The sequence below is a fragment of the Gymnoscopelus microlampas genome (assembly GCF_963454915.1).
Source record: "Gymnoscopelus microlampas genome assembly, chromosome: 4".
NCBI classification, from domain to species: domain Eukaryota; kingdom Metazoa; phylum Chordata; class Actinopteri; order Myctophiformes; family Myctophidae; genus Gymnoscopelus; species Gymnoscopelus microlampas.
The window spans coordinates 30,269,482-30,283,103 of record NC_139941.1 but is presented as its reverse complement, the minus strand read 5'-3'; the positions used below and the strand labels follow the sequence as shown (position 1 = coordinate 30,283,103).

Sequence of the window (13,622 nt, the reverse complement as noted above, 5' to 3'; positions counted from 1 at the left end):
TTAAATATAAATAGCTATATGACCCTTTTAGACTAGTGTTTCTCAAGTGGAGTGGTACCACCCCCTGGGGGCATTCAGGTATACCCTGATGCCACAGGCAGAAGCAAGGATTTCTTCAGTGATGTTCGCTGGCAGAGTTATCCCCAAGATAGGTTTGAATGTATCTGGTACTTTTCTTTTCCTTTTTAATCTAAAGAATAAAGTTATCCATATAATTTTAGCAACATTTAAAGTAGTTAGTCAGCTGTATTAAAAGCCTAAATCTACAGTGAAAATGTAACATTACTGTACGTTTTTTTTTTCTCTTCACTGTTAAGCCCCTTAAAGCCCTCTCAAAATTCCCATCCTGAATTAAAATCTTTTTCTATCATTTAATTTCTTAAAATCAGTCAGATCAGTCAAAGTTACCTTTAATATAAATAAAACTGGATTGTAATGTGGGTTTACAAAGTGCATAATCATTAAATAGTAATTTAAGTTTAATTGTCTATATACACATGATCGACAATGAGAAATTAATTTAATTTCTGCATTGTAAGTACATTGTAAAATGACATCTAGCGTATATATAATGTCAAAAATAAATGTGTGTGTAGCCTACACACTATATAGTATACATATACACAGTGTGTGTGTGTGTGTGTGTGTGTGTGTGTGTGTGTGTGTGTGTGTGTGTGTGTGTGTGTGTGTGTGTGTGTGTGTGTGTGAGAGTGCGCGCGTGCGCATACACACACAAAATATGTATATAAATAAGATATATAGATATAGATATAGAGAACATCCTCTACGGGCAACTAAAGGTCCGTAGAAGATGTTGCCGGCTGTACTAAACTAGAGGGTCGTTGTTATGGTATTTTGAACCTTTGCAACATCCGTAGTTGTAGTTCACGGGACGATTCGTACATTCGAGCTGCCATGAAGATGATGACAGAGGAAAACAATGATCGAAGATCTGAAATGACAATGGATGACGTTAAAAATCTTGTTAAAAAGAAGGACCAAATTGAAGAGCAGATAAAAGCTTATTACGACGTCTTGGAAGATGTAAGACTCCATTTCGTCAGATAGATTTCTGTTAGATAGTGAGTGAGTCAGTAATGTTGTCTATGCTAACAGGCTAACGAATATGTTTATGATACTGGCTTTGATGCATAGAGGTAGCTTTGATGTTGGCATTAATCAGTGATGGAAGAAGTACTCAAATGTTTTACTCAAGTAAAAGTATCAATACCCTATTGTAGAAAAAGTTTGGTATTAAAAATTGGACTTGAGTAAAAGTACAAAAGTATTGGCATCAACATGCACGTACTTAAAGTACCAAAAGTAAAAGTACTCTTAATGCAGAAGGTCCCATTTCACAAGTAAAATGTATAAAAATCCTTTGAAAATAGCAGATCTACAAGCTCACAATGCATCGCAACGCGTTGTGAGCTTGTACATCGGCTATTTTCAAATTGCTAAATTACATAGGTCTGAAGTGGTTTTGTAATCAAAATCAAAATCTACAAAGTAATAACTAAAGTTTTCGAATAAATATAAATATAGTAGAGTAAAAGTTCAATATTTGCCTTTGAGATGTAGTGGTAGTAAAATGATAGAAAATTGGACGTACTTCAGTAAAGTAAAACTACCTCAAAATTGTACTACAGTACATGTTTGTGAGTGTTACCACCTTTTTGTTTGCAGCAAGGTGTTGGAGTTGCAGGTCCCCTGGTTGACGCAGAAGGCTTTCCACGAGATGATGTTAACTTGTACCAGATCACAACTGCAAGACACAATATTTCATGCAAGTGTTTAAAAAAAAAAAAAACTTTAATTTGATAAATGTTTTTTAATTTGCCTAACTGTTTTGGTGGGAATTTCCCTTCTGATTGCTTTGCTCCATTTCTCTTGCAAGCTTAATTCAGTACTGTAATTGCCTTATGAAATGTGAGACCATGTGTGTGTGTGTGTGTGTGTGTGTGTGTGTGTGTGTGTGTGTGTGTGTGAATACTAGTATTTTCCCCCGACTACTAATATCATACTCAACTTGGGTGTATGTCTTTTAATTTACCAGGCTTGCAGAATGATCACCAGGCCATCATGCTGGAGATTGAAGATGCATTGCACAAGCTGCATGCAGGAGAAAAAGCCAAGCGTGGCAAGGATGAGGCCCAAGGACAGGCTGAATCTATGGATCATGAAGTTACTCTACCCTCTCCCTTTGCAAGAGTGGATGCTGTAACACAAGCTTCTCCTGCCTGTCAAGCTGTGAGTGATGCTTTTAATAGCATAGCCAGTGTTGCACATGTGATATTTGCTTTTTTACACATGTAACATCACATTTACAGTTACAAAAGTGGATACCCATGCCATGTTCATCTTAAGTACCTCGATAACATGCTTTTTATTTTTCTACCTCAGGGTCTTCAAGTTGGTGATGAAGTCATAGAATTTGGTTCTGTGAACACAGTAAACTTTCAGAACCTCCAGAATATTGCTTCTGTTGTCCAACACAGTGAAGGGGTATGCTATTGACACAAACCACAACTTGCATTTTGCATATCACTTTGTATTTCATTTATAATCATTATGTGAAGTACAATTTTAATCAGCCCATTTGTTTTACTCTACAGAAAACATTACGTGTCATAGTGATTAGAAGTGGGCAACGAGCTCAGATGTCCTTGACTCCACAGCGATGGTCAGGGAGAGGTCTATTGGGGTGAGTGCTGTTGATAGATATTCTTAATATTTTTTTTACCAGTGGACAATTCAAACTCACAATTCACACATATTCTCCCATCTCTTTCAGATGCAATATTGTTCCCATCCACAGGTGATCGTGAGACTTTGTAATATTCAACCGAGGAAACATTTTTTCCTTATTCTTACCTAGAGTAATTATTTTTCATGTGCTATTCAGAAAGCACCATTTACATTTTTTTGCTGCATAAATGGACAGTTTTCAGTGGGATGTGTGAAAATAAAGTATCACATTGCTATCATGTTTGTTACAATTCTCTACTTTTAATAACAGGATGCTGATCCTTATAAAGGCCATTTACCCTTTGACTGGATGATATTAACACCCCGCTTAGTTTATTAGTATATCTTCTTTACAAAGCAAAAACAAAAGCCGTCATGGATTTGCCACAATTTATTCTAGCTTTGTTAGGATTAAAGCAGCACTTTGTAACTTTCCTCTTCTACCCTGGTTTTGAACACTGTTTCCTGCGCAAGTACCATTGAGCTAATAGAGCCTGCCTGTTTGCTCAAGGGATACATTTAAATCTTGATCATGTCAAAATTTGTGTCAGATCCTTTGTCTAGGTGAGACATGACCTTTGACACGATCTAAATGTCTCAATAGAGCCGCGAGACAAAATACAACCTTCCAAATTGTATAAGTTATATTGTATTAACATACTCTACCATACAGATTGGACAACATTACATTTTATTCATTACAAAATAAACTAGTGCTGCTTTAATATGAATCATGCTAAAAAATAAATAAACTCATGAAAACACACCAGTGTTATTGAGGTGCTGACCACAGCTATGTGGACCCATAAACTTAAGAAAAAATAAAATACTCACAGGTTCCAGCCTCAATATTTATTGCTTGCGCTTTGACTTATACAAATTTTATGCCAGATAATGCCTTATCAATCTTTGTAAGTGAATGTGTACACAATTTAATCACTTTGAAACATACTGCATATTTAAGCACAAATTATAAATAGGTTTTGGCAATATACAGTATAATATAAAAAGTTGCATACAAAAATGCAGGCTGTAAGCATATTTGACAAAACATAAGTTGAGTTGGATGGATGTCAGTCAACATTTTTCATTTAGTCCCCCTACTGCCTTAAAAGCATATGTAGGATATTACAAACAAAATGATATATTAATATCAGAAATAATAAACAGCATCATAAAAATACTAAGTAGTCAGGCGGATGGCTTGATTTTCTTCTTCTTTGACTTCACCATTGGAGGCAATTGAATTTTAAAGGCAGTCCTGGGGAGGAAAAACATATTTGTATGCAAAGAACATTCAAGCAGTTTCTTGACACTCATGATGCTGAACGAATAAATAAAAACTACTCACTCGCAAGTTGTGCAGATGGGACTGAAGCTGCAGAATACTTTAGATGAGAGAGGAATATGTTACATCACAGTCACTATATACATGTATATGATATACTGTAAATCTATTACATTCTTTGTTTATCTATTTAAAAGAGAAAACACTCACTTGATAAGCACACTGAACATACATAACCAATTTCGATGAGGTTACGATGGCAAAAGCATGCAGCTCTGTAGTCCACGTGTACAGGTGGTGGCAGCACCAGCTGTGAGCGTTGGTCACCATCAGGCAGAAATACCCACTATTCAAACAGTAATAACATTCATAAATAACCAATGTTTTTTTTTCCAGTATGGAAATAAGGTAAACATTCTCATATTAACCATAACATTGGGGTAGAATCTCACCAACAGGTATTGCGCTAGGGCAATCTTCTGTGGTACTTTTAGGTACAAGCCCCCAGTGATGTCACAAGCCTAGTGAGAGAAGAAATGAATGGTGGATTTTTCAGCAGTATTCAGCATTAAAAAAACATAAGGTACAGAAAAGCTTTTTAAAGCATAAGAAACACTTTGATGTGGAACCATACAAGCAAGAGCATCAGTAGATGTTTCTGTTAACTAAATGCCCTTAACACCGTGTAGGTAATGCTAAGTAGATTCTTAGATCTGCATTTAGAATAGAAGAACTTACCTGCTGAAGAAGACCTGAGTCTGAGTCTAGCACACAGGCATCTATCAAGATATTCTACAACAAAATAGAAAAAGAAAATGTGTCAAGGGAATCTAAGTGCAAAGCCGTATGACAGAAGTAAGTTTGAATATATGTTACCTGCTTTTGAGCAGCAAAAATCACATTCATGAAGTTCATGTACTGGAGAGCACAGTCCTCTGCTGCTTTTACCACCTATCAAGCAAAGAATACTGAGCCTGTGTACAAAATTATATGAATGAAATGAGAGCAATCATTATATCTCTCATTAGGGCTTACCAAGATTCTTGACTTCATTTCTTGTCCAGCTAAAGAAAAGAATATACATATTTGAAAGACTGTGACTATAAGTGTTATAGTGATGACGTATTTTTGTAGGTGGCCTACAACCATGGGTTCTTACTTCTTATAGCAGAGCTGTTCTATATAAAAATAATAAACTAGGTAGCAAACAAAGGTTTATGATATTCACAATGTGTAATGTATGTTGTACAAAACATGAAATACTCTCCCGCTTATGTTAACCACAGACCTTCAGTATTGGAGAAGTATTGGAGAACATAATTACATGTACCAAACTGAGATGTACACAGTATTATTTACCTTCCAGTTCCTTTGTGACTCTGTGAATATCTGAATGGTTAGGTTAAAAAAAAAGAAAAGAAAAGCCAGTTGATGTGGCTTACCAAGATCAATGTTGAAACCTATTGTAATACATCAACCTAACAAAATACATAAATCTGCGGGGAAAGGATACAGCAGAGTGCTTTGGCAAGGGATCCAGCCAATAAAGTATCAGTTAATACTGATGTGTCTGAATGTACTCCGACTGTAAAGACAAAATTGGCATAATGAAAAATAGATGGCGTTGACAAACTTAAAGTGACTGAGCTAGTTGATACACATTCATTTAACTTACCATGCCTTATTTTTTTTTAAACTACACTTATTAAATACAATATGAATCCATCAAGCAATTAATTTTAAATCGGTCATTTAAATCTAAATCCCGTCTTTGGTACAACTAGTTGTTTGAAGCTGTTCTAGCTAATTAACAGTGGTGAACCAATATGCTGTGAACTGTGCTACTTCAAATTTAAGTCAAATTTACCAAGGCAAAATGACAAATGACAGACTGGCACTCACTTCTCGACATGACATTCCTTATCTCTTCAGCAATAAGGTTATTGGCAACTGATAGAAGTTCATACTTCCCATCTCCACTTGAGGCTAGAATATCTCCAGGGTCATCTCCACCACTGGGATACAGAAAGTAACTGGGAAATAACGAGAAGTAGATGGGGGAGATATGCATCAAAATGAATAAAACATTGACATACATTCTGAAATTATCATTTAAAAATAAGTGTGCTGAAGTCACCTGTCTTGACAGTGGCTGGCAATAATAGCCAATTTGTTTGTCCTGGACATGACCATGTGTGAGTTACCAACTACCATGACAGCATCCAAACACTTGGATAGGGTGAACTGGAAGGAGATGGAATGTACAGATTTTTACTCAACATTTAGAAAGCTTGGTGTTTATAAGCTTGGTGTGTACAATTCTTGACAGCATGTGTTATTACCTCCGGATCTCGTTGAGCTTGTTGGCCCCACCATATGGGATTTACATCCACAACAATGACAAGTAGATTGAACTCATCCTCTGCAGGTTAATCACAGATGACATGAGTTAATCCATATTGCAATGCAATCACTCGTCAAGCATTTACTAGTAATCTACTGCTAACCGAATTTTAAAAAATCAGCACAGAGAACAGCCGTGGTGGAAAGTTACTAAGTACTCAAGTACTGTACGTAAGTACAATTTTGAGGTATTTTTACTTTCTTCAGTATTTACAAATTTCAATACTTTTACTTCTACCCCACTACATCTCAGAGGCAGTTATTGTACTTTTACTCCATTACAATTACATGAAAACCGTATTTACTAGTTATTTTGTAGATTTTGATTACTATTACAAAACATAAATTGACACTTCAGCCTTTACATTTAGGCCATTTGAAAATAGCAGATGTGAGCTTGTAGATCTGCTATTTTCAAAATGTTTGTATACATTTGAAACCGTATTTTAACTTCTAACAGACTATCTCTACATTGCAGTATTGATACTTTTACTTAAATAAAAATGTGAGCACTTCTTCCACCACTGGAGAACAGGCACCTGCACCAGAATATGTCGTCGCCAATACTTAACATGCATACCCGCTGCCATATCGAGAGGACAAACTTGGAAGGAGTCGAGAGTGATGCTGGTTACTTTCTTGATGCGGTGATAGTTTTCATGGTATCGAAGCTTTACAGACAGCTAGAAATGCAAAGCATACTTTGTATTTCTTGAAAGAGGGTACTTTAGTTCAAATATCGGTAAATGAAATGTGAAAACACATACATTTGATAATCAAATCACGCCTAAAGACTGTTCCAACAAAACCATTGGAACAAAACACAACCGTCGCATCTGAGAAGTTGAACGTCACTGCTAGGCGACTTGATGACGTCAGTCAGACCGCTCGTAAGTGGATGACCTGTCCAGTGCCTGACTGTATTTTGTATATTTGATATCAGACTTTTGTTTTTCTTTTCTTTTGTTAACTGTGTATAAATTGTAAATAGATACCTGACATGGTTGCTCCGCCTGCTGGCCATTTCTTCTCGAAAACACACATCCATGCGAAGGACCCAATATGTCAATATTTTAGTTTACAACCCTGTTCAACTGTTTTAAGTTGAGAATTTCAATATATATATTGAGACATAGCTTGAAGCCTGGAGGAACCATAACTCTATGGGAGGAACCGAATAGAACAGGGCGCCACTTCTCCATTGAACTTCGAATAGTATATCCTAACAATAATTTTGTTTTATTTGGGTTTATCTTATTCTTTCAAACTTTTGGTTGATTGCCTAATACAGAAAACAAGTATACAAGATATAATACAATAAATTACAAATACTTTATTTTACATGTTCAACGATATTTGAGAACCTGTGTTGGCACATGACACAAAAATACCTACAGTATTTTGGTTGCTATTTAGTACAAAAATAAGTATATTTGCAGTAATAGCTTTTTTAAGTCTGGAAAATCACATTGAAATGCACCTCATTGACAAGAACATACTGTAGCCTAGCAATTCTTATTACTTTTTAAAATGTTCTAAGCTGATCACTGTAACATCATAGTTTGTCCCTATGTATATACAGTATCTTTTCTTCCAAATGCTGATAGACAGTGCAAATATCAAAAAGGTTTTCAAAGTTTCAGAAAAGCCACCACAAGATAAAACTGCTTTCAGTTGCAACTAGAAAAGGGTGCTCCTCTGAACTTAGGTCTTCTCCAGGCTGGGTGGCATATATGCCACCCAGCCGGATGCCATATATATGACATATGTTTGCATGACATATGGTTTAGCTTTTCACATTTGTGGTGCTGGTGCCCATTATGGCCAGAAGTGATGGGTGCTTTTGGCGTTAAATGGCGTTCTTTAGAAGACACATTTTTGAAGCAATTACAGGCAAACAGTACGGAATATCAAAACCCTGTTTTGATGCTCATTGTCACATGACGCTGATCAATCCAGCAGTGTCTGAGATTATCTACACACAAATGGACAGGGGCGAAAACATAGTCTTTTTTAGACATAGTCAAGTCTCTCGGCCTGGCGAAGAAAATAAGCAAAACAATATTACAAACTCTTAGAGGGATTGGCTATTTCTTTGGCCTGGGTTTTGGCTGTATATCTGTCAGTCTGGTAGGTGTCTGACTCAATGACCTCACTGGAGTCATTGAGTGTTACATATACATTCCCGTTGACCTCTGAAACCTTGTGAATCCTCTGTTTAATGCCTTTTGAACGCCAGTATGTTCTCAGGGGTTTGGCTGTCGGATCATCCACGGCTTGGTAGAGCCCTTCTCCTTCCGCCAATGTGATCTTGTACTTGTGCCAGGGACACACAATGCACATGCGGCCATCAAACTCCTGAGCAGAGCACCCGAAATAGATAATACAAAAACAAAAAGAAGATAGACAAATTATGTTTTAATATTACTAATACAGCATTATCGATCTTCCCAATAAATGATATATCGAAACCTACATTTAGAACCTCTAAATCCTCTTAATCTTGCTCATGTAGGTTAATCGATTAATTGAGAAGCAGCTTATGTATTTGTAATTGTATTTCTTATATATAAAAGAATAAACATGAAAAAGTTGTAATAGATTATTTATTTTTATTAATCACTTAACCCTGTGTTATTCTTTATTGTACAAAAAATCGGTTGGATCGGCGGTTCTGGACAACCGCCTATCTGACCGACTTGGAATGTGCTTATAATATATCTGGCTCACCTCAATGTCTCCTCGCTGTAATGGTCCACCAGCATCTGTTAATAAAAATAAATAATTTAGTAGTGATTCCTCTATCATCCTCTGTTAATTTAAAATTTCAGATTTGTGATATAAGAGATTAGATTTTAACTAATAATAGCACTTTTAAAATGTTAGTCAATTTTAAATTCTTCGATTTAAGAGGTGCATTCTACCTAAAGTTTAACAGCAAAATCATTCAGTGTCTTTAAAGATGTAAAGTGATATTTTTTGGTTATAACAAAACATGTATTTGTTAAAAGGATTATGCTCCATTTTCTGGTAGTAATCACTGATAGTAATCACTGCTCAGGGAGACCCCTGTTACTGAACAAACGCTGATTGCAGTCAGAGTATAGCTCTATTTAACAATCTTTGCGAACCTGCAATAATGCTGAAATGTCAACCAACTCAAGTCAACTATTGTCATTTAGCAGCAGAGTGCCTATGCAACAAGCTAATTTCTACTACTCATGTGGAAAATGGAAAATTAGGACTGTCATCTTTCTATTAATTGACAAAATCTATGTCTCTGTGTCTGTTCTGGGCGTATCTAGGATGGCGTCCGACCTGCAGACAGACAGATATTTTTTAGGTTCTCTGAAACCATTGGTCCGATTGTTTGAGGTCGTTCAATTGGATGGCACCCAAGTTATGGCCGGGATAGACAAACACAGGTTTTGTGAATTAATAGATAGATAGATGTCACCCACACGGTAACATGAGAGTGGGCACTAAGTTAGAGTGGGCAGTCACCTCAGTATTAAATTGGCTATTTTTTCCAAAATGTTACAAAATAAAATATTTGGAAAATGTTTTTAAGTAATGTAAAGTACACATGATTATAACATGCTTAAACATTCGACAATTAAGGTCTAACATTTCTACAATTGCAACAGACTGCTACAAAACCTGGTTATCCAGTCATTTTCAAATATTTTATTTTTTGACATTTTGGACAAAATAGCCAATTTACACTCCACTCTTCCTTAGTGCCCACTCTTCTTGTATCCACCCACATTACCACCCAGACATAGATGTTTTAGGCATCACCCAGCTCCCAAGTTCAGTGACCTTACGGTAGCAACGCATGTCCATAGCATGTAGCTCCCCCTGGTGGTACAGAACCAGAACGTCTCTGCATCCGTTCACTAGTTTAGTCACACGTCTTGCTTGGACAATGTCTTCTCTCTTTCCTATGAAGTAGGAAGAAGGGGGAGGTATAGAGGAGGCAGAGGTAAGAGAGCAGGAGGAGGATGGGGAAGAAGAGAAAGAAGAAGACGTCTGGGGAATCCTCTCCTCAGAAGACATGTTGAGCATTTCCTTAAACAGGATTCCTGGCAATTGAGGTGACAGTTTAAAGTAAATTTAGGGTTAAGATAAACAAGAAAGGAAAGTTGATAACTTTTTTTGTCCTCTGCAGACATAATTCAATAACCTTCTTTTGTGTATCATCCTCAAATGTCCAACTCAGTGTCGTGCAGAAAAGCCCTCATCTCTGGTCCCACTTGGAAGAGACCGGCCTCTGAAGGTAGTCTGTACAGGGGACAGGTGAATAAGTATGGTTGCAGCAGTATGCTCAGGCACGCCACACTCACATTCATTAACCCATAGAAGGCAAAGATACACGTCAAATGCAAATCTGCTGCTCAGTAAGGCAGAAATATTAGTTGCATCCCAATATTTTCACTATTGTTCTTTGTCTCCACCAGGCCTAAGGTGTGGCCGAGACTATGTTTTCGCCTCTGTCCGTCCTCTGTGTACAGCTTATCTCTGGCACCGTTGGACCAATCAGTGTGAAACTGTGCTCACACACTCCCTGGAACACAGAGCAGAATCTCTGCCCCAAATTCTTTGCGGGCCCTGTGTAGGCAACCCGGGCCTAACGGAGACCTGTGCTCCAAGGAGCACACTTTTCCTTGATCCTCCTCTTTCTACCTTGCCCTACCAACAGCTACTCTCTTTAGAAACATGGCAGGAGGAGGGGAAAACATTAAAAGGGGGAACTGGGATAGTTGAGTTCCCTTTGCTTCATTATCATAAATATAGACGATTAGACCTAACCCAATTACCTCATTCCAATAGCTTTAATACATGTTGGACATGTAAAAGTACACAATGCTAGAGTGCATTTTCAGAACCAGGCCAGAAGAAGCAGCCATATCTAAATCAATGAAGGTTTGATGAGGAAAACGTTGAACATATTTAAACTTATATTTTCAAAATGTTATTTATACTTACTAGGTAGGGTAAGTGATTTACTTTGGTTAAAATAAGTGTTAAATAGCTCTATATTCTGATAGTACTCATTGCTATAGTGTGTTTGTTCAGTAAAAGGAGTCTCCCATGTCCAGCTCTTTATTAAACACAAAATGCACTTTCAGTGCTCTCTCTGATTGGCTTACATTTTGTCACCTACTTGAAAATGTACTATATTCTGTTTACTAAAGAGCTGGAGAGACCCCTGTGACCGAACAAACGCTCTGTAGCAATGATTACTGTCAGAATATAGTACTTTAACCTTTTCAACAAAAAAATACCAAAACATATCACTTACCCTACCTTTAACTGTTTTAGGCCAATACATTAGGCTCTCGCGTAGACTGGTTGCATCCCGTGATAATGTAATTTCTATCCAATTTAAAGGTAGTATATTTGGTTAACATTGGTTGCATGACAGCATGAGCTAGAACTTGACAACTAATAGCTACCGTTAGCAAATGCTAACTGTACGGAACTTTGGGTGTCATCTCACTCAAAATGATCCAAATGAATGCTAGAGTTCCTACTGTAATATCTATCAGACGGAATTAGTATAATTAGGTGGACCGTGGACACGTTTTAAATATTATTGCGAACTACCGTCAACGTGACTGAAAATGATCTCTTGTGATAAATATTAAATAAATAAATAAGGAAGCGTCAGTGTTGTGTGTTACATTCAATAGGTCCCCAATGAAACATGCTGTGCTGTACAATCCCATCCTTTTTGGCCAAAATGTGAAACCTACATTAATAGAAAATATTTCTTATATTGCTCATTATGTAGCTATGAGAGCTTAAATTACCTTTAACACGTTTTTATAGTCAGGTTTATATTTTTATTGAGAGAGAGAGAGAGAGAGAGAGAGAGAGAGAGAGAGAGAGAGAGAGAGAGAGAGAGAGAGAGAGAGAGAGAGAGAGAGAGTGTGCAGGACCATTGATTGATTGATTGATGTACTTTATTTAGTAAGACATGAGAACAACAGTACATGGAAGTACAAATTCACCAGACCAGACAATTTGAAGTATGACCTCAATACAAACAGGTGGGCACTATAGGGACATCTGGGCACCATATTTTTGGGATGACTGGACATGTGGGCACCTGGACGAGCGGGCACTTTAATAGGGGTGGAGATAACTGGGCACCTGAACGAGTGGGCACTAGCCAGTGGGCCCTAGTGCCCAGATGGTTTTGGTGCCCATGCCCACCTGTCCTGTTACCGTTCTCTGATTGAAAAAAATACATTGGCTATGGTATCCCGACCTGAAAATATAATTTATGTTAAGTGCTGGAGAGATTGGGAGGCCCCTGAACAAACACTTACAATTCATGACAAGGCATGAGATAATCGTAAAAAGTGTTTAATTTCACAGACAAGTCACCCCATATGTTAAGCCTTGTAACATATGGGGTGACTTGGATTTCTTGATGGGGCCATCTCACCTACTTTAAGCTTATTGTCTTAACTCTCGTGGGCATATAAGCCCCTCTGGGATTAGTCTCTCCAGTGCTGAGGTTAGGAAATGTATCGGCTGTCAATTGACATTCTTTATCAAGTGTAATCCGTCACTTACTTGGCTGGTTATTGTATTACTTTAAGTGAAAATGACAGAAATGTCACCGCCTCTAGGAGCCCCGGCGCGTTAAAGGACGGATATCGAGCGCACCTCCATAGCTGCTGCCTCATGTCGCTCATTGGTCTTTGTACACAGCGGGAAACAGTGCGTCCACTCAAACCCGTTGTCGTCGTTATGGAGATGTTCTCTGTGTACGGAAACACTAGGCTACTACTGAAGAAGACCACAAACTTTATGAAAATTTAATGCATTCTGTTTTACGGCGTTGTTGTGTAGCCTACCTCACAGGCTCACTAACCTGCCAGGTGTCTTAAGTTCCCTGGTTCTTATGCGACCAAGAACTGATAGGGATTAAATGGGTAAGTCATCTCTTGAGACTAAACTATTACAGTGTACATTTCGGAATTATACAATTATTATTGTTTTAATTCATTTGGGAATGAATATGTTGAGAGTCATTTTGTCATGGTTATTGTAGCCTATGAGTGCCACACTATGTCTATGCCACACTTAGGCTACTGACTGTATTTGGCCATGTGTGAAATAAATAACTTAGAAAAATTAGGACTAGACCTATATTAATAAAATAATA

At 37.4% G+C, this 13,622-nt stretch overlaps 3 protein-coding genes across 6 annotated transcripts; 1 reads left to right on the top strand and 2 right to left on the bottom strand.

The window, feature by feature from the left end:
* Positions 1 to 894: 894 nt before the first annotated feature.
* psmd9 (proteasome 26S subunit, non-ATPase 9) lies at positions 895 to 2,984 on the top strand. Its single transcript, XM_084055124.1, has 6 exons — positions 895 to 1,044; positions 1,687 to 1,786; positions 2,057 to 2,250; positions 2,404 to 2,505; positions 2,616 to 2,704; positions 2,795 to 2,984. The coding sequence occupies exons 1-6, from the start codon at positions 916 to 918 to the stop codon at positions 2,820 to 2,822; spliced, it is 642 nt and encodes a 213-aa protein (XP_083911250.1). The 5' UTR covers positions 895 to 915; the 3' UTR covers positions 2,823 to 2,984.
* Positions 2,985 to 3,576: 592 nt separating this feature from the next.
* gtf2h3 (general transcription factor IIH, polypeptide 3) lies at positions 3,577 to 7,277 on the bottom strand. Of its 2 annotated transcripts, XM_084054835.1 has the most exons (13): positions 7,020 to 7,277; positions 6,379 to 6,458; positions 6,174 to 6,280; positions 5,939 to 6,069; positions 5,550 to 5,621; positions 5,396 to 5,425; positions 5,072 to 5,100; positions 4,913 to 4,987; positions 4,775 to 4,828; positions 4,489 to 4,557; positions 4,247 to 4,382; positions 4,100 to 4,136; positions 3,578 to 4,009 (listed from the first exon to the last, which is right to left on the bottom strand). In XM_084054835.1, the coding sequence occupies exons 1-13, from the start codon at positions 7,027 to 7,029 to the stop codon at positions 3,940 to 3,942; spliced, it is 900 nt and encodes a 299-aa protein (XP_083910961.1). In that variant the 5' UTR covers positions 7,030 to 7,277; the 3' UTR covers positions 3,578 to 3,939. The 2 variants fall into 2 exon arrangements, with proteins under 2 accessions (XP_083910962.1, XP_083910961.1); XM_084054836.1 differs by lacking the exon at positions 5,550 to 5,621 and having other exon boundaries at positions 3,577 to 4,009.
* Positions 7,278 to 7,749: 472 nt separating this feature from the next.
* Positions 7,750 to 12,084, bottom strand: LOC311043756 (Rieske domain-containing protein-like). Of its 3 annotated transcripts, none has more exons than XM_084055116.1 (5): positions 11,745 to 12,084; positions 10,626 to 10,723; positions 10,267 to 10,524; positions 9,170 to 9,204; positions 7,750 to 8,797 (listed from the first exon to the last, which is right to left on the bottom strand). In XM_084055116.1, the coding sequence occupies exons 3-5, from the start codon at positions 10,505 to 10,507 to the stop codon at positions 8,504 to 8,506; spliced, it is 570 nt and encodes a 189-aa protein (XP_083911242.1). In that variant the 5' UTR covers positions 10,508 to 10,524; positions 10,626 to 10,723; positions 11,745 to 12,084; the 3' UTR covers positions 7,750 to 8,503. The 3 variants fall into 3 exon arrangements, with proteins under 3 accessions (XP_083911242.1, XP_083911240.1, XP_083911241.1); XM_084055114.1 differs by having other exon boundaries at positions 11,750 to 12,084; XM_084055115.1 differs by lacking the exon at positions 11,745 to 12,084 and having other exon boundaries at positions 10,626 to 11,138.
* Positions 12,085 to 13,622: the final 1,538 nt, after the last annotated feature.

What these genes read in the sequence shown, in the direction of transcription:
- psmd9 (XM_084055124.1), top strand. Translation starts at nt 916, where the DNA reads ATGAAGATGATGACAGAGGAAAACAATGATCGAAGATCTGAAATGACA. An exon ending in TGCAAGACACAATATTTCAT is followed by an intron (nt 1,787 to 2,056) that starts GCAAGTGTTTAA and finishes TTAATTTACCAG; the next exon opens with GCTTGCAGAATGATCACCAG. An exon ending in TCAGGGAGAGGTCTATTGGG is followed by an intron (nt 2,705 to 2,794) that starts GTGAGTGCTGTT and finishes CATCTCTTTCAG; the next exon opens with ATGCAATATTGTTCCCATCC.
- gtf2h3 (XM_084054835.1), bottom strand. An exon ending in TTTTTGCTGCTCAAAAGCAG is followed by an intron (nt 4,829 to 4,912) that starts GTAACATATATT and finishes ATTTTGTTGTAG; the next exon opens with AATATCTTGATAGATGCCTG. An exon ending in CCCTAGCGCAATACCTGTTG is followed by an intron (nt 4,383 to 4,488) that starts GTGAGATTCTAC and finishes CTGTTTGAATAG; the next exon opens with TGGGTATTTCTGCCTGATGG.
- LOC311043756 (XM_084055116.1), bottom strand. Translation starts at nt 10,507, where the DNA reads ATGCTCAACATGTCTTCTGAGGAGAGGATTCCCCAGACGTCTTCTTCT. An exon ending in TATGGACATGCGTTGCTACC is followed by an intron (nt 9,205 to 10,266) that starts GTAAGGTCACTG and finishes TTTTATTAACAG; the next exon opens with ATGCTGGTGGACCATTACAG. An exon ending in TACAGCGAGGAGACATTGAG is followed by an intron (nt 8,798 to 9,169) that starts GTGAGCCAGATA and finishes TGCTCTGCTCAG; the next exon opens with GAGTTTGATGGCCGCATGTG.